At 63.8% G+C, this 25,736-nt stretch overlaps 2 protein-coding genes across 4 annotated transcripts; both read left to right on the forward strand.

Annotated features, from left to right (window-relative positions):
• On the forward strand, window positions 1-15,086 carry RAPGEF3 (Rap guanine nucleotide exchange factor 3). 3 transcript variants are annotated; one of them, XM_083814303.1, is made up of 27 exons: window positions 2-372; window positions 6,334-6,387; window positions 6,694-6,800; window positions 6,937-7,058; window positions 7,197-7,371; window positions 7,620-7,704; window positions 7,874-7,934; window positions 8,141-8,217; window positions 8,351-8,497; window positions 8,746-8,855; window positions 9,042-9,130; window positions 9,644-9,722; window positions 9,982-10,132; window positions 10,213-10,289; window positions 10,439-10,478; window positions 10,583-10,664; window positions 10,761-10,907; window positions 10,993-11,090; window positions 12,169-12,294; window positions 12,391-12,572; window positions 12,654-12,744; window positions 13,091-13,141; window positions 13,398-13,485; window positions 13,604-13,668; window positions 13,914-13,968; window positions 14,066-14,137; window positions 14,696-15,086. In XM_083814303.1, the coding sequence occupies exons 1-27, from the start codon at window positions 67-69 to the stop codon at window positions 14,812-14,814; spliced, it is 2,856 nt and encodes a 951-aa protein (XP_083670429.1). In that variant the 5' UTR covers window positions 2-66; the 3' UTR covers window positions 14,815-15,086. The 3 variants fall into 3 exon arrangements, with proteins under 3 accessions (XP_083670430.1, XP_083670429.1, XP_083670431.1); XM_083814305.1 differs by lacking the exon at window positions 2-372 and adding an exon at window positions 3,217-5,727; XM_083814304.1 differs by lacking the exons at window positions 14,066-14,137; window positions 14,696-15,086 and having other exon boundaries at window positions 1-372; window positions 13,858-13,968.
• Window positions 15,087-16,494: 1,408 nt separating this feature from the next.
• On the forward strand, window positions 16,495-24,468 carry ENDOU (endonuclease, poly(U) specific). Its single transcript, XM_083814306.1, has 9 exons — window positions 16,495-16,703; window positions 20,949-21,083; window positions 21,262-21,303; window positions 21,599-21,770; window positions 21,903-22,102; window positions 22,196-22,309; window positions 22,408-22,514; window positions 22,850-22,992; window positions 23,302-24,468. The coding sequence occupies exons 1-9, from the start codon at window positions 16,646-16,648 to the stop codon at window positions 23,414-23,416; spliced, it is 1,086 nt and encodes a 361-aa protein (XP_083670432.1). The 5' UTR covers window positions 16,495-16,645; the 3' UTR covers window positions 23,417-24,468.
• The last annotated feature ends 1,268 nt before the right edge of the window (window positions 24,469-25,736 follow it).

Below are 25,736 nucleotides of genomic sequence, written 5' to 3' on the forward strand. Positions count from 1 at the left end.
CCGGCACCGGCACCGGCACCGGCACCGGCACCGGCACCGGCACCGGCCCCGCCGCGCCGCCGCCGCATGAAGGTGCGCGGGGCCGGGACCGGCACCGGCACCGGCACCGGCACCGGGGGCGCAAGCGGGGAGGCGGCGCGGCGGGGGGCGGCGGCGCTGGGGCCCCGGTGCCGGTTGGACGCAGGGAGAAGCGGGCTGGAGCAGGGCCCCGGAGCTGCCCCGCCGCCCCCGCCGCCAGCCGGTGGGCCCGGGGCGGACGGCAAGCGGCTGTCGGTGCTGCTGAGGAAGATGCACTTGTTCCGGAGCTCCAGCTACGAGATCCGGCTGGAGGGAGAGGGGGGCAGCCTGCCCCGCATCCAGGGCATCCGCTGGGTGAGTGGGGACACGGGGGCGGACATGGGGACGTGGGGACAGCAGGGGCATGGGGACAGACATGGGGGCACGGGGATAGCAGGGGCATTCGGACAGCAGGGGCATGGGCAGGGACATGGGGACATGGGGATAGACATGGTGATAGCAGGGGCATGGAGACAGCAGGGGCATGGCAGGGACATGGGGACAGACATGGGGATAGCAGGGGCATGGGCAGGGACATGGGGACATGGGGACAGACATGGGGATAGCAGAGGTATGGGGACTGCAGGGACCCGGGGACAGACATGGGGACATGGGGATAGTAGGGACATGGGGATAGCAGGGACATGGGGACAGACATGGGGACACGGGGATGGCAGGGACCTGGGAACAGCAGGGACATGGGGATAGCAGGAACCTGGGGACAGACATGGGGACATGGGGATAGCAGGGATGTGGGGACAGCAGGAACAAGGGGACAGGGGGGACGTGGAGACAGACGCGGGGATAGTAGGAACATGGGGACAGCGGGGGCATGGGGATAGAGACGTGGACAGTGGGGACATGGAGACAGCAGGGACATGGATACAGATATGGGGACAGCAGGGACCTGGGGACAGCAGGGACAACAGTCACCGACCCCACCTGCAGGAGCCCCCCCCCGCCTGTCCCCCCACTGCACCCCTCAGCATCCCCCCCTGCGCCCGCAGGGCTGGGGGCTACGAGGTGGAACCGAGCGGGAACCCCGGCCTTATCGCAGCCCCCAGCCCCGCTTTGTAGGGCAGCTCCGGCCTTCCCGAGCCCACCCAGGTGGGCTGGCAGCGGGGCCGTGAGCTGTGCCCCGCTCCGGTTTGCTGCCCGCGGGGCCAGGCGTGCGGCGAGCGCCCTTGGGCAGCCGCCAGCCCCGGCCCCTTCTCCGGGGCGCAGCTGGCAGCGGGGCACGAAACAAGCCCGGGGCCGTCGTGCTCCAGCGCGCGGCGCCCGGGCAGCGCACCCCGATCTGCAGCCAGCGAGCAGGAAACACCTTCCCCGCGTCCGCGGCACGCAGGGTTCAAAACGTTCCCTCCCCGGTGGCGGCTCAGCCCGTTTCTCCAGGCGGAACCGGTCGCTTGGCAGCGGGACGGTGCCCAGCGCCACGGCCTCCGGCCCCAGCCCGCTGCCGGCCCCCTTTGCCAGCCCCTGGGGTCCCCCCCACTGCCAGCCCCCCGCTGTCCCCTGGGTGCTGGAGGTGGCCGCAGGCGCCCGGTGTCCCAGCCGAGCCCCGTGGCCGCCCACCTTCCCCTTCCCACGCTGCCTGACCCGGCACAAACATTCTTAAGGAATAAGGAGAAATTGCTTTGCGTGCTTTTGTGCAGTCTGCAAGCTCTTTCACAAGCAAAATTCTCTTATCTTTTTTTTTTTTCCCCCTTCCCTTCGTTCTAATATTTTCCTCCCCAGAACTTGTAGGGACTCACTTTGGGGTATTTTTATTTAAGAGTGGCACAAAGCAGAGGGCTTGGGACAGCAGCAGGTCGCAGCGCCGCGTGTTTCAAGTGCTGGGCTAGCAAAAATCTGGCAAAATCTGACAGCGCGGTGGCACGTGCAGCGTGGCAGGAGTGTCCCCCCTGCGTGGCTCCCCCCGGTGGGCATCTGAGGGGATCTTTTTGGGGAGGGGGACAAAGGGGGCGTTTTCCCCAGTTCTTGCAGGTCTGAGGGTGCTCGGGTGGGGAGAGGCGGATGGCTGGGAGGTGACACAGTGTCCCTTGTCCCCATGGCCGCAAGCTCCTGGAAGCTCCTCGTCGTGTGTGGCTCTGTCCCGTCCCTCCTGGGGACCCGTTTGCCTGTCCCTGCGGCCACCAGATCTCTTCCAGCCCTGCTCTTTGCCACGAGGCTCCAGCGTCCCCAAACAGCTGCACCCATCCCACAGCACAAGCGCCATCGTCACCGCGTCCCTGGAGAGGGGCGGAGGGGACAGAGCGGGTCCCCTCGGAGACCCCTCCCCGGCGAGGGTCCCGGGGGGAAGCGAGCCCCTGGCTGGCTGCCGTGTCTTTGGAGCCTGCGGATGGGCGAGGACTTTCTCCGGAGCCGTAAAGCCTGAAATAGCTCCTGTTGTTTTTCCTCGGGATCCCAAACAAAGCGGCGCGCGAGCGCGGAACGGTCGCTGCCGGCCTTGGCTGCTCGCCCGCAGCTGCCGGATTTCTGGAGACCGGCAGGATCTCAGCGCCCCCGTGTCCCGTAAGCAGGAAGATGGAAACAGGCAACTCCTTAGGAAGTGCTTTGGAGACGGCGGCCGCGATGCTGCGACGACCTGGGGGTTGGGGACATCCTGTGGGGCCAGCTCTGGGAACCACCCAGCTCCCGTGCGCGGGGAGCAGGTGTGCTTGGGAAGGTGTTTGGGGGGATTTTGCCCGCATTTTTCAGAGCTGGTTTTGCAACGAGGAAATGTCAGCAGGGAGAAACCTCCCCGAGCAGCTGTCCTTGGGCAGGGGAGGTTTTTCTCGGTCTCCTTCGCCGTCCTTGCTTCGAGGAGGACCGCGGCACGTCCTGGCTCTCCGCCCCAAGGACAGACCCGCTTCACGGGGCGACGGCGAAGCCCGTTCCGTGCGGGGCCGGCGCGGGTGGCATCGCCCTGCGGGTCCCGCGGGAGGCAGCTCCACGCTCCTCAGCCCGGGCTCCTGTTTGCAAACATTTGCTCTCCGATTGCCGGAGCATTTCCTGCTCCGCGGGGCGTCACGGGACTCGGAAAAGTTTGCAGAGTGAGTAAGCGGTGGCGCCCCAGCTTTGGTGGCAGCGGCCAGGTTGGGAGCGTCTCCGGGGACCTGCCACTTGTTTTCCATCCGTTCCCCCCCCCCCCCCCCCGAATTGCTCCTGAACCTCATGCAAACTGCTGCCTGCGGGCTTGGGCTCCGGAGGAAGAGGAGGAAGAAGAGGAGGAGGAAGAAGCCCTGGGGGTTTGGGAAGGGACGGAGGGGATGGAGCAGTCTGAGCCAGGCAGAGCACCCAGCCGTGCACCCATCGGTGGGCGCCCACCTCCATCACCTGCCTGCACCCAGAGGTGCCGGGGCGGTTGGGTTTCCCCTCAGCTCCCTGCTAGGTGTTTTTTTCCCCTCGGATTCCCTTGCAGAGGAGGATTCTGCAGCTCAACACCCTTGAATTCCTTCACTGGGGCTTCCATCGGGGCCGTCCCTCTTGCTGGGGTTGCCCAAACCACCGCCACCAGCCCGGAGCCAGCAGATCCGAGGAGGATCTGGCCCAGAAGACACCGAATTGCCAAAATTACATTCTGAGCACCCACCCCTCCACCACCAGCCCTGAGTGCTTCAGGACCCTTCTCAAAGCAACCAGAAACAACCGGGGGGGGGCCCACAAAGCCTCCCCCCGGGGGTGAGCACCCGAGGAGGATGCTCCTTGCTGCGTCTCGGGGTTAATGCTCCGAGGGCAGCGGCTGCCTCCGCGGAGAACAGGTCTGACGGGTGCTCTGAGCTTGGATGCGCTGGGGACGGATTCGGCACATGTCTCGGAGATGAAAGGTTGTTTGTTCAGGGCCGTGGCCGTGCGGGAGCCCTCGCGCTGCTCGGGTGAAACATCCCTTGAGGTTTAACCAGAGCTGTTGGAGCAGTGCGGTTTTCGGAGCGGACGAGGACAGTGCGAGCAGCTGGGTGTGTTTTCTCCTCAGCCCCTCCAGCCACCAGTGATGCTGAGCAGTCCCGTTGGGTGCCCAGAGTGGATTTTTTTTTTTTTTTGGCAACGCCGCGCTTTTTTGATGCCTGGCAGGGTCTGTGGCTTGGATCGCAGCACGCACCCTGCTAGCTAGCGGAGGCAGCTCCCAGCAATTCCCGACGGTGCAGTGATGGATTGCTCCAGGAAGGAGTCCCCGAGCCCAAAAGGGCGATGCTATTTCGGGACTGGCCTTGGTGAACGGCGGAGACATTAGAGGAGCTGGTTTAGAAAATAGCACTGGGTCAGCTCATCGCGTGTCGATTCGGTGTCCATTAAACAAAGCAAGAACTCAGCGGGTGACCGCGGTTTCCGTCCCTGGAAGACGCGTTTTTACGAAGCAAGGGTTTGGAGAAGGAGGGAGAGGCTCAGCACCGAGGTACAAGAGCTGCAAAGAGCAGGGAGGAGCTCCCAGGGATGACTTTGGGGCTCAACTTCACGAGCACCAGGGAGAGGAATTATCTTCTGCCCCCTCCCAGCGACTCGCGACTCGGGCTTCCTGAGCTAGAAGCGGTGCCTTTGCACGCGGCAGATATTTTTGGTCTCCCTTTAACCCACCCAGCCCCTTCCTGCTGCAAATTCAGTGTCCCCCATGCCCTGCGGCAGGGAGTGCCCCCGCTTTGTGTCCCCCTGCCCACCCCGCTCCGTTCACGTCTGCTCCTTCGACTTGCAAGAGACCCTCGTTGGATTCAGAGGTCCTCCAGGAAGAGGCTTTTCGGAACATTTCACTGCCTTCCTCTTTATTTCATCTCTCTTTGAGGTTAAGGGAGCACTGAAAGGCCAAGTGAAAAGGGTGTGCTGTGAACTGGTGCCATGGCACTCCAAGGTTTCCTATTTTCTTCTCTTCCTGCCAACACCCATCCCACTATTTGCATTTTTTACAGCTCCGGAGGCCTGGGCTCCTGCTGCGCTCGAGGAGTAATCATCGGCTCGGAGCCTCTGGCCACGAACAAGGGGAATTTGGGCTTGTTTCCTTCCAATACCCCATACTGACCTGTGTCTGGGTTGAATTTCACCCGCCGCTCTGCTTCCCTGCTGGGAACGCAAAAACTCGTCCCCAGGAGGCTCCATCCCCTTGTCCACCTGAACGTTATTGCTGAGTGCGACCACACCGTGTTGGCATGAGCCTGGTGCTCAGGAGTTTCCAGGATCCCCCCTAAAATCCGTTGGGGAAAAAAAATAAAATAAAAAAAAACTTCATTTTTGCCACCTGCAGCCCTTGGTACCAAGGGAAGCCGAGGTTGCTCCTTGCCCTTAGCAAAGCCTCTGCCTGGCTGCTGAGCTCCTGCAGTTGTGGGACCACCACGTCCTGGTGCTGTTTCTGTTTAGTTTCCATGATTTATTGCATGAGCTATTCTGGCTGTGCTTCGATCCGAGACCGGTCCCCGATGTGTTACCTGCAAAAAGGGGTTTGGGCGTGCTCGAGCACATGGACAAAACTCACCTTCATCATCACTCTCTGCCGTCCTCGTCCTGCTGTGGGACGGGCTGGCAGCGGGTCTGCTCCTCCAGCTCTTTCCTCTGGAATTTGTGATCTTTGTCCCCCTCCTCATTTGGAGCCAGCTTCAAAGCTGGAGGAAAAACTTGGGGCCTTCCCTCTCCCTGCCCTGGGGCCGCTCCGGCTTCCCGTGGGTCTTTCTGATGTCCTCCACGAGTGGTGTTTGCTCCGTGGCTCCAGTAAGGCTCCTTTGATCCTTGTTTGCGAGGGTTTTACTTTTAACTTCCTTCTTTTATCTCCCGGCTCGCCTGTTTGAAGGCGCTTTCCGTCCTGGAGTTAAACATCGCTGCCGTGGGGGGGGTTCGCAGGGTCAGGTCCCCGGTGTGCAAGGCAGCGAGGGGTGTGGGATGCTCTGAGCCCCCCCCAGGCTCTGTCCCCACCGGGACATCCCAGCTCGCTGCTCCTCGAGGCGGGTTTTGGTGGTGCCCAAGGGGTTTTGCATGGCAGGAGCCCGGCATGTGAGCTGGATGCGTGGCGGCGGCATCGGCGCGGCCGGCAGCGTGCGAGGGAAAGTTGGGCATAAAAGGAAAGTGGCTGAAAGTGAGGGAAACGCAGGGGAAAATGAGCAGGGGGTGTTTTGGGGCTGCGGACGTTGGAGGGGTCTGTTCTCAGCAAGATGGGGCAGAGCGGAGACTTTGCTGTGGTTTTAGGATCGAGCACTCGGGGATGCGTGTGTCCTCTCCTGGCGCAGAGTGTTTGAGGCTGAACGGTACCCAGGGGGTGCAGGGAGCATGGCAGAGCCCCCCCCCCCCCGGCCACCAACCCCTTTCTTTTTGGTTTTCCAGACCCCGCTTTTGGACACTGAATCCTCGCTGGAGTATGGACACAGCCTTACCCAGGTGGGCGGACAGGGGATGGCCCCAAGGACACGAGTTTGGTGCTTGGTAAAGGGCGGGGGGGGGGGGACAGAAACATCTCCAAGGCTGCAGTGGGTAGGGGGCCGTGGTGGGATGGGCAATCCCTTGGGCTCAGCTGTTCCTGGGGCTGGGGATGGAGATCCTGGGGTGCTGGGACGGGGTCTAGGCATGGCACCCCAGCACCATACTGGGGAAGTTCAGCAGGAAGCCTGCTGGCATGGAGGTGTCCGTCACTGCCCGTGCCCTCCTGGCCACCCCACAAACCATCTAACCTCATTTCCCCCCCAGGCATCCCCGGAGAAGATCTGGCGAGCCGGGAAGCTCCTCTTCACCCACCTCACCAGCACCTGCCCCGGCCTCATCCGGGACCACAAGCATCACTTGCGGCACCACAGGTGGGACAGTGAGCATCCGCGCCGCGCGTGGGGCCACCGCGGGCTGCGAAGGACCCTCCGAGGAGGGCTTGGCCACGCTCCTGGGCTCTGCAACCCCATTTTGGGGGCATTTCTCACGCTTCTCCCCCTCTTGCAGGCAGTGCTGCTCGGGGAAGGAGCTGGTGGACTGGCTGCTGAACGCGGGGCTGGGCGTCCAGATGCGGAGCCAGGCCGTCGGCGTGGGCCAAGTGCTGGTGGACGGAGGGGTCCTGACGCACGGTGAGCACCACCAGGGGCCCTCTGGGGCTTTGGGTGCCGGGTGCACCGGGTCGCCCTGCTCCTGCAGCACGCTGCGGTCTCCCTTGGGTGCTTGTGGTGCCACGCACGCCCAAGCTGATGTGCTTTTCCCCTCCGCAGTCAAGCAGGAGTGGCATTTCCAGGACAAGGACACCCAGTTTTATCGCTTTGCCGAGCTGGAGCTGAGCCCTGAGCCCGGCACGGGGCTGCGGGATGCGGAGGAGCTGCTGGAGGCCGTGGCTTTCCTGGCCCAGCTGGGTCCCGACGCGCTGCTCACCATGGCCCTGCGGAAGCCGTGAGTGCCCGGGGGCTCCCAGGGGGCCGGGGGGTTCGTTTGGACCCTGCTCCATGCAGCTCTGGAGACGCCAAAGGCTGCTGCGGATGGGGTGCACCAAGCATCTCTTCCCCAGCTGCCAGGTCGAGGACTCGAGGGGATGCCACCGGCTTGTGCCCGGAGCAAGGTGGCTGCCCAGGGGGTGGCAGGGAGGGGTGCAGGGCCCTGGGGTGCTCACGGCGGCCGCTTACCCACCCTTCTCCTGCCAGGCCGGCCCAGCGCACGGAGGACGAGCTGGAGCTGATATTTGAGGAGCTGCTCCACATTAAAGCCGTGGCTCATCTCTCCAACTCGGTGAGTGCCCCCCCCCACCTTCATCCATCCCCTCCCAAATCCTCCTGCATCCTCCTCCTCCTCTCCTGGCCCTCTCCAGCCGTCCCTGGGGCCCCCTGCCACCCCGTCACCCCATCCCGAGCGTGTCCCCTCCTCGCTTGGCCCTAAGGGTGGGCGCCTCTTGCTGCAGGTGAAGCGGGAGCTGGCGGCCGTGCTGATGTTCGAGTCGCACCAGCGAGCCGGCACCGTGCGTGAGTACCGCGGGCTGGGGACGGGATGTCCCCGAGGACAGGGTCCCCAGGCGGGGTGGACGTTGCCATCGGTGTGGATGCTCCAGCTGGATTTTCTTGGACCGGGGACGGTGGGGACCGAAACGCTTGCTGGGGCTGGGTGGGATGGGGCTGATGAGGGATGCTCGGGCTCTCCCAAGAGAAAACCCATCGGTTTTTCCCCGCAGTGTTCAGCCAAGGAGATAAAGGCACCTCGTGGTACATCGTCTGGAAGGGCTCGGTGAACGTGGTCACCCACGGCAAGGTAGGTGCGTCCCTGCGCGGCCACCTTGTCCCCAACGCCGCTGGGTGCCGATGCGTGGGGCTCTCCGGACACCCCGCATTGCCCACCCAGAGTGGGGGCCCCAGGTTGTCACCCCGTCCCTGTCCCCCCGCAGGGCTTGGTGGCCACCCTGCACGAGGGGGACGATTTTGGGCAGCTGGCGCTGGTGAACGACGCGCCCCGCGCGGCCAGCATCATCCTGCGGGAGGACAACTGCCACTTCTTGCGGGTGGACAAGCAGGACTTCAACCACATCCTCAAGGTGGGCAGGGGGCCGGGGGGGGGGGTCCCGTGCTGGGCACGGCAGCAGCACCCCATCCTGGGCACCCCCTCCCGGGGCTGTGGGATGCGCAGAGCCATGGGGTTTGTAGGGTAGGGCAGTTCTCCATGTGCCGATGTGATTTTTGGGGTGCAACCAGCTGGCTGGGCACCGCTTGCTCCCCAAAACCCGGTGCCTGCCCACGCCGGGCTCGGAGGCAATGCTTTACCCCGGCCACCTTCCCCCTCTAGGACGTGGAGGCCAACACCATGCGCCTGAAGGAGCACGGGAAGGTGGTGCTGGTCCTGCAGAAGAACCTGCAGGGCGGCAGCAGCCAGCCGGCCGCGGCGCGGAGCAGCAGGTGACAGCCTCCTGTCCCCGTCCCTCCTTCCCGGTGCTGCCACCCCATGTCTCCTGTCCCTTGGCCACCTTGCTGGCCCTGGCTGGGCTCCACAGCCCCATCCCGGCTTCCCTCGGAGGAGCGGGATGGGGATGGCACGCCGTGCTCGCTGTCCCTTCCCTGATGCGCCCCGTCCTCTGCCCCCAGGTACCTGGTGATGGCCGGGACGCCGGAGAAGATCCTCGAGCACCTGCTGGAGTTCATGAGGCTCGACGCCACGCTCTACGACCCCGTGGGTAGGTGGGGGCTCGCTCCCACCCTGCGGTGCCGGGGGTCCTGGCAGGGGGACCCCTGCTCCCCGCGCCGTCACCACCACAGGAGTCGAACCAAAAAGAGCCACTTTTCTCACCATGAAATCCCTCACTGGGGCTGGGAGAGAGAAGCAGCTCCAGAGCATCTCCTCCCTCCTCTCCCACGGCCCTGCGCCTCCCTCTGCCTTCGGAGAGCAGCAGAAGAGGGTGAGCCAGGAGCCAGGAGATGTCCCCAGCGGGCAAAAAATCAGAGCTGCTGAGCTGGCGCCATCTGAGGCCGCTCGGAGTCAAATCTCCAAGTGCAGACCTTTCTCCTTCTTTTCAAAAAGAAAAGAATTTGGTCAACCCTTTCCTCGGCATTTAGAAGCAAAAAGTGGCCAGCAAGGAGCACGGTTGCTGTGGGGGGAGATCCCAGGGCAACCCCAAAGGGGCCACGGGTGTCGCCAACCCACTGGGGGTGTCACAAAGCGCGATGGGGGCCATCCTGCTCTCTTCCAGACACCCTCCTGGGGGATTTCCTGCTGACCTACACCGTCTTCATGCCGACCTCGCAGCTCTGCAGAGCCCTGCTGCACCAATATCCTTCTACGGCTGGAGGGGGGGGCCACGGCACGCGCCCCCTCACTGGGGACCAGCGGGCTCAGCTTGGTCCCTGCCACCCCAGTGGGACATCAGGGGTTGGCTGTGGGAACCCCAAACCCCCCAGGCACATCCCCATTCCCATCCTGTCCTCATGGGCGAGGGGTCCCCTCGCTGCCCTGCCCGCTCCCCTGCCCCACGTCACTCGTCCCCCCCGCCCCATGTCACCCCATACTGGTGCCCTTAACTGGTCCCAGTTTCCGCGCGGAGCCGCTGGAGGGCTCGGAGCAGGAGAAGGCCACCTACTCCCTGCACAAACGCCGCAAGATCCTGCGCCTGGTGAGCCAGTGGGTGCTGCTCTACGGGCGTCTGCTGCAGGGCGACCGCAGCACCACGGCTCTGCTGCAGGTACCGGGAGCAGGGGGCGTCCCCAGGAGGGGTCCGGCCACCACCGTGCCACGCTGACCCCCACACCTTGCCTCCCCCAGAACCTCGCCGACCTGGCGAGCCGGGACCCCCGCCTGGGAGGGATGGTGCAGGAGCAGGAACGCCGGCGGCCCCGAGCGTGAGTTCATCCCCCGGGGGGGGGACGTGGAGAGCAGCAGTGCCTGTCTGGACCCCCCGGTGCCACCGCCGATGCCCTTGTCCCCATGGGGGTCCCCAGGGGACTGCATTTCACCTGCTCCTGGGGGTTTAACACCACTCTCCGTGCAGGTTGGAGAACGGAGACGGCAGCGCTTCTCCCCAGCCCAAGGTAGGGGGGGTGGCAGGCTGGGGGGAACTGGGGATCTGGGACCCCCAGGAGCGGGGTGGCTTTGGGGATGGCATCGTCCCCGCTCTCTCCCACCTTGGGCACAGGCTCGGAGCTCCGTGAGCTGGCTGGCGAGCCAGGAAGAGGCGGCTTTGAGCAGCAGCTGTGCCTTAAGAGCCCAGGACAAAGGTAGGGGGTCTCACGGGGGGCTGGTGGGGGCTGTCCCCCTTGGATGTGGCCGTCCCCTCTCCTCGGGCCACCGTGCTGAAGCCTTAACGCCTGCAGTGCCCTACGAGATCTACAGACCGGACCACTCGTGCCTCGTCACGGTGCTGCCCATCAACGCCTCGGTGCGGGATGTCCTGCGGTCCCTCGCCCCCCGGCTCGGCCGGGACCGGGAACACCTCCTGGTGAAGGTGAATTCGGCCGGAGGTGAGCATCTGTCCCCCGGGGCACCTTGGGGTCCCTCAGCGGAGATCTGCAGGCACCCCGGCACCCGTCGCCCTGTCTCCTGCAGATAAAGTGGGGCTGCAGCTGGACGCCGTGGGGGTGTTCACCTCGCTGGGGCTCAACGAGCGGCTCTTTGCCGTGAGCGTGGAGGAGCTGGGCGGCTTGGTGAGCGCGGGGGCCGTGCTGGTGGGGTCGGCACAGGGCTGGGAGCTGCTGGATGGAGACACCGGCCAGCAGCTGCTCACAGCATGGTTAGGATGCTCTGGCTAGTAGGAAGAAAGTTGGGCATCGCTTTGCCCCGTGGAGCAAGTCTGCTCCCACTCGCTCCTGGTCCTTCTGTGGGTCCTGGAGGTGATGGGGGGGTCCACGAGCCAAGACAGAGGTGATGGAGGTTGAGTGAGCTGAGCAAGAGGCGACGGAGAGGGATCCATGAGCCATGCTGAGCTATATAGGGTCATTTATGAGCCATGCTGACCTATATAGGGTCATCCATGAGCTATGCTGAGCTATATAGGGTCATCCATGAGCTATGCTGAGCTATATAGGGTCATCCACGAGCCATGCTGAGCTATATAGGGTTATCCATGAGCCATGCTGAGCTATATAGGGTTATCCATGAGCCATGCTGAGCTATATAGGGTCATCCACGAGCCATGCTGAGCTATATAGGGTCATCCATGAGCCATGCTGAGCTATATAGGGTTATCCATGAGCCATGCTGAGCTATATAGGGTTATCCATGAGCCATGCTGAGCTATATAGGGTTATCCATGAGCCATGCTGAGCTATATAGGGTCATCCACGAGCCATGCTGAGCTATATAGGGTCATCCATGAGCCGTGCTGAGCTATATAGGGTTATCCATGAGCCATGCTGAGCTATATAGGGTTATCCATGAGCCATGCTGAGCTATATAGGGTTATCCATGAGCCATGCTGAGCTATATAGGGTCATCCACAAGCCATGCTGGAGGTGGTGGAGAGGGTTCGATGAGCCGAGCGAAGGGCGATGGGGGGACCCAAGGCAGCAGAGGAAGAGGAGCAGTGAGTCAGGCTGGAGATGATGAAGGGGGTGCATGAGGCAAGCCAGAGGTGCTGCAGGGGGGTTTTCATCAACCTAGAGGCGATGGAGGAGGCTTGGTGAGCTCAGCCACAGGCAAGAGCCCGGCTCTGACCCCAGCTGCCTCCCTAGCGGCTCAGGATTGGAAGTGTCCCCCTGCCCCTCACCCTTCCCCTGTGTGCAGACCCCCCATCCCGAGCAGCTGGGCCCCCACGTCGGCTCCTCCGAGACCTTGGACCTCATCAGCTCCAAGGACCTGGCCAGCCACCTGACGGACTACGACTGGAACCTCTTCAAGAGCATCCACCAGGTACGGGGCAAGCGCCCGGACCGGGAGGGGAGACACAGCACGTCCCCCGAGCCCCCCCCCCCCGGGCCACCCTCAGGCACCCCGCCGGCCCCGCAGGTGGAGATGATCCACTACATCGTGGGGCCGCAGAAGTTTCACGAGGTGACCACGGCCAACCTGGAGCGCGTCATGCGGCGCTTCAACGAGCTGCAGTACTGGGTGGCCACGGAGCTGTGCCTCTGCCCCGAGGTGGGCAGGAGAGCCCAGCTCCTCCGCAAGTTCATCAAGCTGGCTGCGCAGTGAGTGCCCTGCCACCCCGTGTCCCCGTCCCCATCGGGACCAGCTGGTGACCCCCCAGCTGAGCCCGTCCCTGCCCGCAGCCTCAAGGAGCAGAAGAACCTGAATTCCTTCTTCGCGGTGATGTTTGGTGTCAGCAACACGGCCGTGAGCCGCCTCGCCAAGACCTGGGAGGTAACAGATCCCGCAGGGCAGAGCCGGGTCCCCTGGGCTAGAGAAGGGATGAGGGTGGCCGGGCTGCTGGGCTCCAAGCTGACGCTGTCCCCAAAAGGTCTGGGAGGCAGGGAGTAGGATTTCCACCATGGAGGGGGGCAGGATCCAACCATGCATCCGTGGTTAGATCCCAAATCCCGCACACCGCGGTGGAAACGGGCTCCAAGCTCCCAAGCACCTGGAGCAAGCTTGGAGCCTGGAGAGGGGCATTGGGATGGGGGGCTTGGAGGTGCCCGGAAATTTAAAGGGGGGTTCAGGTGTAGTGGGGGGCTGCATGGGGCCATCCTGACCCCCCCTCGCCGCGCAGAGGCTGCCCCACAAGATCCGAAAGCTGCACGCAGCGCTGGAGCGGATGCTGGTGAGTGCGGACACTTTGTGCAGAGCTGGGGAGGGGGCACGGGGTTGGGACAAGGGGCAGAGGCTGTGCCACCCCCATACCTCTGGGTTTGCTGTGACTCCCTCCTGCCCCAACATCCCCAAATACACAAGGTCACAGGGGTGGCACGGGGTGGGGGGCATTCCCTTCTCCCAAATTTTGGGCTGTGCCAAGCCAGGGCACCAGAGCCCCCTTCCCTGGAGACCCCCACCCCGCTGAGCTCCCGCTCTGTCCCCAGGACCCGTCGTGGAACCACCGGGTCTATCGCCTGGCCGTTGCCAAGCTGAGCCCCCCCATCATCCCCTTCGTCCCTCTCCTCCTCAAAGGTGGGTACCGCCGCTTTGGGGGCGCGGGGAGCCCTTTGCACGCATCCAGCCTTTCCCAGAGACCAGGAAACCAAGCCCGGGGCTCGCTCTGACCCCCAAATCCCCCCCCCCCCCCCAGACATGACCTTCATCCACGAGGGCAATCGCACGCTGGCTGAAAACCTCATCAACTTTGAGAAGATGGTGAGTGGCGGGGGGGTTGCTCCCCTGCTCCTGCTTGTCCTGCCGTCCCCTGGGGAGCCAGACCCAGGGCATCCACACGGAATCAAACCCCCTCCCCCCTTCCTCCGGGAGCCAGGACCCCCTTGCTGTTGGGCTGGGGGGTCACAGGGCAGCCGCTGCTAAAGCCGCAGGGGGCCTGTGTTTTCCCAGCCGGGGAGCAAAATGGTGCCGGGTGGCAGCAAGTGACCTTTGTGCATTGCCCGCAGCACATGATGGCCAAGACGGTGCGCGTCCTACAGCGCTGCCGGGGCCAGGCGCATGGTGAGTGCCCCCCGGGGTGGGGGGCGAGGAGCAGGAGCCGGGGGGGCGAGGTCCCCACGGGGCCGTAGCTCAGCTCCTGCTCTCCCTCTGCACCCAGCTCCGCTCTCCCCGCTGCGGAGCCGCTCCCCGCACCGCCCGGAGGACCCCAAGGCCGTCAGGATGAGCACGTGTACGTTCGGTGCCGGGAGACCCCCGCCCCGTGGGGCTACGTGGGCGCACACCGTCCTTCCGTGGGGGGCACCCCGAGGGCAGCAGCTTGGCTGCAGGGGGAGAAAATTGGCCTGGGGGTGGTGGCGCCTCGGAGCTCCTGCTCCCTGCCATCCCCAGCTGGGCATCGCTTTGCCCCGTGGAGCAAGCCTGCTCCTGCTCCTACAGCTCCCGGGGGTGATGGGGGGGATCCATGAGATGGGATAGAGGTGATGGGGGGGGCAATTTCGATGTGCTGGGCGAGAGGAAATAGAGGGGGACGCGTGAGCCATGCTGGAGGTGGCGGAGGAGGTTCAACGAGCTGAGCTAAAGGTGATGGAGGGGGATCGGAGAGCTGAGCTGGAGGCGATGGAGGGGATTTTGGCGAGCTGGGCAATAGGGGATGGAGGGGGAGCCACGAACCAAGCGGGAGGTGATGGAGCAGGACCGCTGAGTCAGGCCGCAGGAGGGGCACGAACCGAGCCGGGGGCGACGGAGGGGGCTGAGGGAGCCCAGCTCTGAGCCCAGCTCTTCGCCGCAGGCTCGGAGCAGTCCCTGAGCGTGCGGAGCCCCGTCTCCACCTGGGCCTACCTGCAGCACCTGAAAGCCATCGACAGCCAGAAGGAGCTGCTGCGGCTCTCCCGAGACCTGGAGTCCTGACGGGCAGGAGGGAGACGGAGCAGGGATGCAGCGGGGATGCGGCAGCACGCGTGTGCCGGCCGGGGGGCAGCCCTCGGCCCTGCTCCCCACGGCTCAGGGCGCACGGGGCCACCCTGGAGCTGGCCCAGAGCCTCTGCTCGGCCGTGCCACGGGCCCTGGACCCGGCAGTGCACAGCAGCCGGGAGCCCACGGGGGGCTGCGGGCAGGCGAGGCCACGGACAGCAGGGTGGGGAGCCCCCACGCAGCGAGCAATAGAGGTATTTTTGTATGCACGGCTGCAGTCACCTTTCTTCGCCACGCAGCAGCCCGAGTTCACTCCTTGCAGCAGCTGGGATGGGGGGAAGGAGCCCCGGCTGCCCCGCATCGATGCTGCTTGCCCCGGGGGTGCTGGGCTGGAAGGCGCCCGTTGCTCCTCGTGGCTCTGGCTTGTGCTGCCCCAGAGGGGGCCACCCCAATCCTCCGCCCTGCTCGTACCCTGGGAGGTGCTGCGTCCCCAGGCCCAGCTCCTGGGAGCTGCACAACCCCAGCAGCCGTGCCTGGGCCGACCACAGCCACCTGCGTGCCTCAGTTTCCCCACCCGGATGGGGCACGAGCAGCCACGTGTGGCAGCAGCCTCCTGGCACAAGAGCCAGCAGATGAGCAGACTCAGCACGGGATGACGTGAAAACGTCACAGAAAACAAAACCACTGTCAGCAAGGACAGGTCAATGGGGTCACCAGCCCAGGGTGGAAGGGAGGAAATGACTGAGGGGTGAGGAGGAAGCCAAACCTGGCCCTTATTACACCAAACGCTGCTCAGCTGTGCCAGATGATGCATCCCGGCGGGGTTAAGACTGTTGCAAGTCTTCTACGTGGGCAGGGTGTGTTGCAGGCAGTTGCTGTCTGTTTTGCTGCCCAGAAATCCCCTCCTCTGGGCTGGAGGGGGCAGTTGGTGGGGGTGATGCCCCTAATTTGGGGTGGGGGTGATGCCCCCTGCGTGGGGAGGTCCTGTCCTGGACCTGCTGGCGGTGAGGATGCAGGGGTGGGCAGGGGAGGTGCTGGAGCAAAGGGGGGGTTTTGTCTGTGCAGCAGGAAAATGCTGGACCCTGGGGTTTGGGCTCCAGGTGAGGCTCCCTGAGAAATCCACGTCGCCATATGGGAAGCAAAGAAGTCAGAAAGCAGCAGCTGGGGTGCACCCTGGGGTGCACACCAATGGGTGCTGCTGGTCCCATCACTTTCCTGGAAGGGCGATGCTTGCGGACACCCAGGCAGCCCCCAGAAGGAGGGGGGCTTGGGTTATTTTCCTGATGGGGCTCAGAGCAGAGCCCTGTGAGCAGCTGGGGACCGGTGGGAGGTGGGGTGCTGAGCTGTGCTGGGGGCTCTGCAAGGAGTCGTTACCCCTGCAATTAACTGGGGGCAGAAAGGTGCCAAGGGGGTACGAGGGGATTTACCACCAAGTGCCAGGGAGCACGTGGAGGGACCGAGCTGTGGCACTGATCCATGGGGACATGAGGGCTGTGGGCAGGCAGGGACACCCCCTTCCCCCCCAAAAAAGCTTTCCCTTTGCTCCGCGATCACTGCCTGGGGGGGACTGGGACACGAGGAGTGGAGCAATGCAGGGAGCTGGATTTACCAGCCCTCCTCCCATTCCGGGCAGCCTGTAATTAGGACATGCGCCTAACGAGCTTTGCCAAAGTCGGGGTGCAGCCTGCCCGCGAGCTCCTCGGTGGCACCGGGCTCCTCCCTCGGCTCCTGGGGCCCCACATATAGCAGGGAGCGCCGGCCAGCACCCACATTTCCAGCCGGCTTCTCTGAGGTGATCCCAAGCACCTGGCTCAGCTCCCGCAGGACCATGAAGCCCTGGATGCTCCTTGTCGGGGTGGGGATGGCCTTGGGCTGCGTGGCTGGCCGTGAGTAGCAGGGCCTGGCTTGGGGAGGGGGTGGCCAGGGGTTGGAAGGGGGCTGGGGGCTCGGTGAGGGTCGGATCCAGCAGAGCTTTGCAGGGGAAAGGGCGGAGGGTGGTGGTCGTGGGCTTCCTCCGACTCTGGGGGCTCAGCTGGGGAGGAGGGGGCTTCGTCCTTCTCTTTGCTGGGTTGTGACTCCCCTGGGTCGCTTCCCGCTGCATCCCGCTGGGTTTTCTTCATCCAACCCCCCCTTCCTCCGCCTCCTGCATCCTCCCGTGCTAGGGGAGGGTTAAAGGTAATATTTCCCCACTACCTTACCCGCAATCCTCCCGGCCGATGCTGGAGGGGAGCCCATCGGTCGCAATGAGAACACAACGCGAGCTCAGGTGCCTTGCCCATCACGAGCACTGCCCAAAGAAGCCACCGAAGCTCCGCTGTTCTCCTGGACAGTCCAGCACGTCCACACAGCCCAACCCACAGCCCTCGGGCTGGGCACGGGCTGGTCGGGGCAGCTGTGCTGGCACAGCCCCAGTGTCCAGGCTGGAAGCGCGCTGGGATTTGCTGGGGCTCCCAGCACCGAGTTGCTTCTCACCTGGTTTCATCCTGAGCTGGATTCCAGCTTCGGTAGGTGAGCAAAGCCTTGGGGTGCTGTGTGAGAGCTGTGATCTGCCCGCACAGCTCCAAAAGTGCTGGCAGCTCCTAGGTCAATAGGCTGGGATCCTGTGGGGCAGGTCGGGTGGCTCCAGGAATTGGATTTGGCGGCGTTTGGTCATCCCATCAGTCACACCGAGATCGTCATCGCGGGTGCTGGTGTGTTGCAGGGCGTCTGGCTGGAGAGGTGCATGTGGTTCATGTGGAACAAGAGATTTAGGAGATGGGGCAGAGCAGCGAGCCCGGGCCAGGGCTCCTGGGGCATCAGGGACGGAGCACGATGCAGGTGGAGCTCAGCCAAGGCTGTTTGGAGGTGGGCTCGGATGGGCGAGCAGGAAAAACTCTGGTTTTGGCACGATGCTGCGCCAAGGAGCAGCTTCTGGGCATCGGCTTTGGGGCTCTTTGTTTCTGAGCATCCCGCACGTGACCGGGTGTTGTCCTGGCCGTGTTCTCACATAAATGCGAGCTGTAATCCGTTCTCAAGAAGGGAGTTTCATCACTTTTCTGACGTCGCAAGCAGGCTGTATCTGGCCTCGAGGTTAGTGGAGAGGAGTTTTGCAAGGCAGGTGCAGAAGAGGAGTTGCTGCTGCAATCCTGTTGCTGCTGCAATCCGGCTGGTGGGCCGCCGTGACAGTTTGCTGTGTTCTCATCTTGCTTGACGCAAGCACAGAAGCTGCCCTTGCTCGGAAGCATCACCGGGGTGTGCTGGAGCTGGGGAGCAGCCAGCGGGGCAGGACGAGGGAGCTGGGACAAGATGAAGGGGGTTGCAGCCAAAGGGGAGCTTTGCTCTTCTCCAAGATCCTTCCTCAAGGCCCTGAGAGAAGGTGGAAGGACCCTGAAGGCAGGCAAAACTTCCCTGGACGAGGTCCTGAGCAGCCCCATCTAGCTAGACCTCAAATTTCTCTCCGCGTTGTGGATGGGTGGCGGGGCCCCAGCCCGTGCCCGGGGGAGCGAGGAGCCAGGGAGCATCGCTGGCTGCTCGTGGTGCACCTACATGGTGTAAAAACCGCCCTTATCCTCATCCAGGCAGGATGGTGGCGGGAGGTTTTGCCCAGTTATCCCCAAAACATTTCCCCACGCCTCGGGGGACGGAGATGCTCAGGAGGTAGCCGGTGTTCTCCCCGTCAAAGCTTCCTGGCAGAAACGAAGTCGAGTTTGCTCTCGTCCAAAAGCTGCGTTCAGGCAGGGACTGGTCTGGCTGGAGAGCTGAAGATGAGATATTTGACAGTGATGTTTGTCTGGCTCTGTGCACCCAGAGAAGATCCGCGGGCTGGGCGAGCCCAGCACAGCCCGTCCTGTCCCACCGGGGGCCATTCCGAGGGTTTGGTTGCCAAACCCACGTCTGGCCTCGACTTGCCTCATCTGGAAAGTGGAGCTTTCTGCTGGGGAAGGGCCGAACACCTGGGGCTGGTGCCGGGGAGCGATGGGTCGGAGGAGAGGGCAGGAGGATGGTCCTGGGTCCCCCCACCCAGATCCCAGCACCAGCAGCATTTGGGCACAGCTGGCCACGTCCTTCTGCTCCAGCTGCCCTCCTCCAGCATTGCGAGCCCTCCCATCAGCTCTTCTCTCCCCCAAAGCTCCGTCAGCTCCTCTGACTTTGACTGTCAGGAGTGCCTGGCTGCCCTGCAGCTGCTTGGCTCTATTTAGGTTTGAGCTTCCCTGGCTGTGCAAGGCAAGCAGCCTCCTGCAGTCATCCCCGTGCCCTGCACTGGGAGAAGCCTCGGCTTGCTGCTGCTGTTCTTGCACCCGAGCCGTGGTAGAGAATGATGCTGAACTCACTCCTCCGAGGGCTCTGCAGAGCTCCCAGCTTCGGCTGAGTCACCGCACGCCCTGGTACTGGGCTTTGCTGTGACACGCTCGGGCAGCACGCGCCCCGCGACCGTCTCAGCGCTGGCTGATGTGTGGGCAGCTCCTGCCTTGCGCAATCCCTCCCGCTGGAAAAGGAGCCTGGATGTGTCATTCAGCCCGACTTATCCCTACTTCTGCTTTGGGAGTGAGAGGGGTGCTGTCCTGCATGATGGGGATTGCAGCTGCTGTCCCCACCAGGGCTCCAGACCCGGCTGTCCTGCTGCACGGACGGGTGACACCAGGGTGCATGAGGGATGCTTGTCCCCAAAACCATCGGATGCTCCTTCCCTCTGCAGCCCTTTCCAATTGTTCCTGCATCAGCATGAGCAAAAGTGGGACAAAAGTAGCATCGAGGGTGAATCTCCTCGAGGAGCATCCCATGAAATCAAGCAGGATTGCCCTCGCCCTTGCAGCAAGACCAGCCAACAGGGGCTGCTGGAGCAAAGAGGTTCTTCCTCCCAAATCACCACCTGCAGGGCCACGTTTCTGCTATCCCCAAAACCGACAAATAGTTTGGGGAAAATGGAAAACAGCAGAGCAAGCAAAGTGGCTGCAGAGAGAAACCACCCAGGGTGACCTCGGAGGTCACGCTGCATGCTGCTGGATCAGGATCTGCCCTGTGGGCACGTTTCACCTGCTGGAACTGAAGGCAGGCCACCCAGAGGTGTTGCTCGCCGTGTTTATGCTGCTGCATGATTGCAGGTTTGCAAGGGAAAGCAACACCCTCTCCTCCAGGGATTGCTTTGCGGGCTGGCTTGTCGGGGGCATGGCTTCTTGGCACGTCCCCAGGGGTGATGGCACCAAGGGGGTGTCGGGGAAGCCATGCCCAGGCTGCCCCGTTTGTCAGGAGCATCATTAAGCAGTGGGCAGAGAAAAAGGCACCTTCCCTAAGCATGATGCCTCCTGGTCGTCTCTTAATTAAAACCAAGCCTCCGGTCCCACCTCAGTCCCCTACAGCCCGCTTTGCTTGGCAGCAGGTGGCCCTTGCCCCTCGGAGAGGTGGCATTTGTGCTATTCAGAGCATGGCTTGAGTCGCTGCATTATTTTTAGCTTTGCCACAATGTGTAATAAAGCACGGGCTGACCGACATATTCATCACATAAATGGTTCAGCGGGGAGTCCCCAGTTTGCCTGGCGTGGCGGAAGGACGGATGGACGGGTAGCAAATGAGGGTGTCTGGAATGTGGCACTCCTCCGGGCTGGGGACGGCTGGGCCTGGGGCACTGCCGCTAAGCCTGGCGTTTAAGGGGGTGAATCAGAGCAGGCAATTAGTGGTGGGGAGCCAAAAAGGTGCTTCCCCGTGCCAAGCGACCTGCCAAGGTCCCTGGCGTGGCACGTGTCTGCAGCCAAAGGCGAGTGACCCGCGGCGATGCGTCCTGAGGACTCAGATGATCCAAATGCCACCCCAAAATGTTGGGAAAGGATCCTGAACAGCTTCACGGCGGGAGCTTGGATGGGAGCAAGGAGGGAATGCGCTGAGCTATGGGTGTTGGGATGCTGCAGCATCCCCACGGTCTGGGGAATGAGGAACTGGCCCAGCTCCGGAGCAGCTGGAGCTCCTTTCCTCGCTCCTTTCCTCACTTCTGGACACCTTCATCTCTGGTGTCCCCGTGCTGTCCCCTGCTACCAGCCAGGACCCAAAGCCACGCGGCAGCTTGGGCAGAAGGCAGAGAAGCTCCCAGATTTGGGGCTGGATGAGGCAGGGCTGCTGGTCCATCCCACAGACCACGCTGTTGTTTCTCTCCCCCAAAGACCTGTACACGGCCCCCGACTCCTGCAAGGGGCGCTGCGAGGAGCCCTACAGCAAGGAAGACGAGTGCCACTGCGACGCCGAGTGCGAGAGCCACTACAACTGCTGCGAGGACTACTACGAGCACTGCCGACCGGGTGAGCACTGCTGCGTGAGGAGGGGGCTCCGTGGGGCTGCTGGAGCCCGGTGATGGGGTGCCAAGGGCTGGTTCCATGCGGACATCCACCCGTGCCGCTGTGCACTTGTGCACGTGGTCCTGGGCAGCCCCAGCCTGCATCCCCATCACCCTGAGCCCTTTTTCTTGGTTTTGTGCAGGTGGGGAATGGGGTGAGGAAGCAGCACGCAGACATGCTGGTGGTGAGTGGCTCTGCTTCTGATCGAGGGCAAGGAAAATCCACCTGGGTCCCCCCGTGCACCTCTGGGCTGCTTGCTCCCAGGGCTGACAGCGTGGGGCGGCACGGTTTTGGCACCTGTGCGGTGCTGCCACTGTTTGTGCAAAGCCTCTGCATGCTGGTGCTGAGCCTGGGGGACAGGGACTGACGTCCCCCTCTCACTTAATGAAAGCTCTTGCCCCCAAAGTGTGGGGTTGGTGCTGGCTGGGACCCCCCTGCACCCTCTGTGCCCTGAGGTCACCCTGTGCCTCTCTTTGCAGAGGGTTTCTCCAGCAGCCGCGATGCCGTCACCGACGAGGAGCTCCTGCAGGTCTCCGAGCAGCTCTACGGGGCTGATCACAACAAAGCCCGGCCCCAGGACATCACCATCAACCCACAGTACCGGGCTGCCCCTGATGAGACGGATGACCAGGAGGATCGCTCCCCCCGGCCGTGAGTGCACCCCGGCGCTGCCACCAGCACCCTCGCCGCGTGGCCAGGAGCAAGGGACCACCGTGGCCAGGGCCTGGCCATCTGGAGAGGGGTCCAAAAGGGTTTCCAAAGGGTTCCTCTCCTCCCTCCCAGGCTCTATGCGTACGTGAATGAGAAGCTCTTCTCCAAACCCACCTACGCCAGCTTCATCAGGCTGCTGGACAACTACCAGAGGGCGACCGGCCGGGAGGAGGAGGTGACAGCGGAGGAGCTGATGGAGCAGGACACCTTCCTCAGGGAGGTGATGAAGACCGAGCTGATGAAGAAACTCTTCGCTTTCCTCCATAAGAAAAGTGAGTGTGGAGCTTGGGAGGAACAGGGTCCCTGTGCGTTGATCCCCTAGCTCCTATCTCCCTGCCTCCCTCCCCACGGTGCTTTACCCGCAGACCGCTACGGCTCCGAGCAGGAATTCCTCGCGGATTTGAAGGAGATGTGGTTCGGCCTCTACTCCCGAGGCAACGGCGAGAAGGACTCCAGCGGCTTCGAGCACGTCTTCTCGGGTAGAGCCAACGTGTCCCGGTGGGACAGGGGCAGGGGCTGGGCAGGGGCTGGGCAGCGGGGGGTGCCCGGCTCACCCCAGGGTCTCGTTTGTGCTTAGGGGAGATTAAAAAAGGGCAAGTGAGCGGATTTCACAACTGGATCCGCTTCTACCTCCTGGAAAAGCAGGGGCTCGTCAACTACTACAGCCACAACTACGACGGGCCGGTGAGTGCTCCCGCCGGGTGAGGGCTTGGGCAGGGAGCGCTGACCTCGCTCCATCAGCTGCGTCCCGAGGGGGGCAAACGGGGACCCCCCCGGTACATGGGGCAGAGGTGCTCACCCCTCTGCCCCCGTACATGGACCTTGGGGTGGAAGCAGCGTGGGGAGGGCTGGAGAAGATGGTTGCAAAGGGCCAATGAAGCTCCCAGACAGGAGCAGGCGTGAGGCTGGGAGCATCCTGGAGAGGGCACAAGGGTTTTGCTTGGCTTCCCTGCCCTGCTGCACCCGGAGCCAAGCTCAGCGAGGGTCTCAGCCCCGAACCCCCTTCTCCTGCCCTCCAGTGGGACACCTACCCCGATGTGCTGGGGCTGCAGTTCAGCTGGGACGGCTTTTACAAGGAGGTGGGCTCCGCGTTCATCGGCTGCAGCCCCGAGTTCGAGTTCGGCGTCTACACGTTGTGCTTCATCGCCCGTCCTGGGAGGGCGTAAGTACCGCACCGCGTCCGTCTGTCCGTCTGTCCTCCTGCCACGGAGCCCTCCTGCTCCCCATGGAGCAGCTGAGTCAGCCCCTGACACCCTCAGCCCACTTTTTGGGGCATCACGGGTGGGATTGGGATGGGATGGGGACATGGGGACACCAGGAGCACTTTGGGGAGGGGTAGAGGTGAGCGTGGGGCTCAGGGGTGGGATTGGGATGGGATGGGGACATGGGGACACCGGGAGCACATTGGGGAGGGGGAGAGGTGAGCGTGGGGCTCAGGGGTGGAGCCTGTGTCCCCCGTGTGTCCCCACAGATGCCACCTGAGCCTGGGTGGTCACAGCATCAGCATCCAGACCTACACCTGGACCAAGTCCACCTACGGCCCTGGCAAGAAATACATCGCTACCGCCTACGTGATCTCACCCTGAGGCTGCCCCCATCCCGGCTGGGAGGAACGGGGCGGCCGCAGCCCCACCGCTCCGGGGCCCTGGGCTGCCCCTCGCTGCGGACCCCCCGTGTGGGGCAGGATTCGTCCCCCCCTGTGAGGTGGACAGCCCCAGGACCGGCATGGGGCAGGACAGAGGTGGCTGTGGCCCGCGTGGAGGCAGCGAGGGGAGGGAGGCAGCAGCCCCGGCAGCCCCGGTACCACCGAGTGATGCATCGCCCAGTCGCGGCAGGAGAGCAGGGGGCAGAGAGGGACCTGCAGTGGAAAGGAGCACCCCCGAGCGAAATAAATACTGACCCTGGAAGGAGACGCATTCACTTCCTCGGTGTTGGAGACCCTGCTTTTGCTGTTCTGCCCCAAGGGACGTGCCATGGGCAGCAGCAGCTCTGCAAGCCCCCCCCACTCCCCAGCCCCACGGCCAGGGTGGGCGTTGGGACCCCTGGGTGCTGCCAGGTGCTCCCCAAATCGCCTTTCCCCTGGGACCACCCCCATCCTCCCCATCCCCTCCTCTCATTTTACCCCATCGGTGTTTGTATACACCTGTGTGCATACGGACAAAGAGTGCAGGGCTGTTCCCTTCCATCAGGGACCCCAAGAAACTCCCCCCCACACACACGGTCCTTTCTCCACCATCCCAGGACAATCCACCTGCAGATGAAGGCTGCACGGGGAAATGTGTGCAGGGAAATATCCTTAATACCCCTTTCCCACGCAGGTGCACACGTACGCAATGTCCCGGCTCTTTTGGGGACCCCAGGGGACAGTGAATGGCTGAGAGCCCCCCAGGACTGTGCCACATTAACGGGCAGGAGCCCCATCCCCGTTTATCTCCACGGCTTCCAGGGAGCAGCTCCTCGTTGCCCTGGGTCTGGGCCACCAGAGGGGCGAGGACGTTTGGCGGAGCAAGCCCCTGCCAGCCAGGGTCGGTGCCACCACCCGCGCCGCTCACCCTGCAGAGCGCCCCCTAAAACCTGTCCCCCACCTTCCTTTCTGCAGCCCTGCGCCCGCCTGGGTGCCAAAAGGGCTCAGCCTCGCTCCCTCCTCGAGCCTTGGGCAGCTGCCGACAGGTCCTGCCCCGAGGAATTACCCAGCTCGGGGACCCGCAGAGCCGCTGTTTGCCCCCGGCTGCATCCCTGGGGACCGTCACAGGGGAATCGGGGTCTGCAGAAGGTGCATCCTCCACCCCAGCCCATCTGTGCTTTCCGTGGGGGCCCTCCCCAGTGGCCCCCCGTTCCCAGCACGGAGCTGGGGCTGCTCCGGGCTCCTGGGGCTTTCTTAGCATGGGCGACCCAACATCTCCTGCGCTCGGGGGCACAAATCCCAGAGCCCCTGTGGGCAGCTCAGCCAAAGGAGATGGCACCCGGTGGAGCTCTATTCCCCACCTCCCCACGCTGTGCCAGCACCCTTGGGGGGGGGTGACAAGGACCCCTGCCACCCCCCTTACTGCTTGACAGTGCTGAGCCCCCTGAGTTGCCCACACCGCATCCTCTGCCCTACACACGCACCCTCTCCTCCTCCCCCTGGGGATTTGGGTGCTGTGGGCAGGACGGCCACCGTCTCCAGGGTGTTGGCTCGCGTGTCATTTTGTGTGTGTCCCCCCCCCACCCCCAGCAGCCTTCCTGCACCCCCCCGGGCTTGCAGCAGCGCGGGTGTCGGGGTGGGGATGCTGCGCGGCGCTCGCGGGCAGGAGCGCTGAGATTTGAGCTGCCCGACAGATGGCCGGCTGCGACCGCTGCTGGGGAAGGGGTGGGCGTCCCCGCGCCATCTGCCAGGGGTCACGGGTGACCCCCAAACCCCGCCGCAGGGGAAGGAGGGGTGGTTGGGGTGGGGGGGGCATGCCAGAGCTTGATTTATAGAAATGTGTTTGGGATGGGTGCGGGTGGGCTCCCCGCGGTTGGATCCCCCCCCAGCACCGCTCCCGTCCTCCCAGGGGATGCACGCAGCAGTCCGGGAGCTGCGGTTGTACCTGGGGAGATGCTGTGCTGGTGGGGGGGATGGCAAGGGGCAGACTGCGTGGGGCAGGGCACGGGGGGACAGCGATGCCCCGGGCACCCTTGAGCTCACTGGAGCTCGTCCCGAAGCTGAGGCAGCTGGTTTGGGGGGGCTGCTTGCTGCGGGGCTGCCCTGGCACAGGACCCAGCTCCTCCTCCTGGTTCTGCTCCCCCCCCCCCCAGCCCCATCCTCCACGTGTGCCCACCTGCTGGCCTTGTCACCCCACGCAGCAGCTTCGGGGATGCCCAGTTTCCCTTCCATCTCCATCGAGAAGGATCCCAGGTGTCACGGAGAGCCCAGGTCCCCTGCGC

The sequence above is a fragment of the Anser anser genome (genome assembly GCF_964211835.1).
Source record: "Anser anser genome assembly, chromosome: 30".
In the NCBI taxonomy this organism is placed as follows: domain Eukaryota; kingdom Metazoa; phylum Chordata; class Aves; order Anseriformes; family Anatidae; genus Anser; species Anser anser.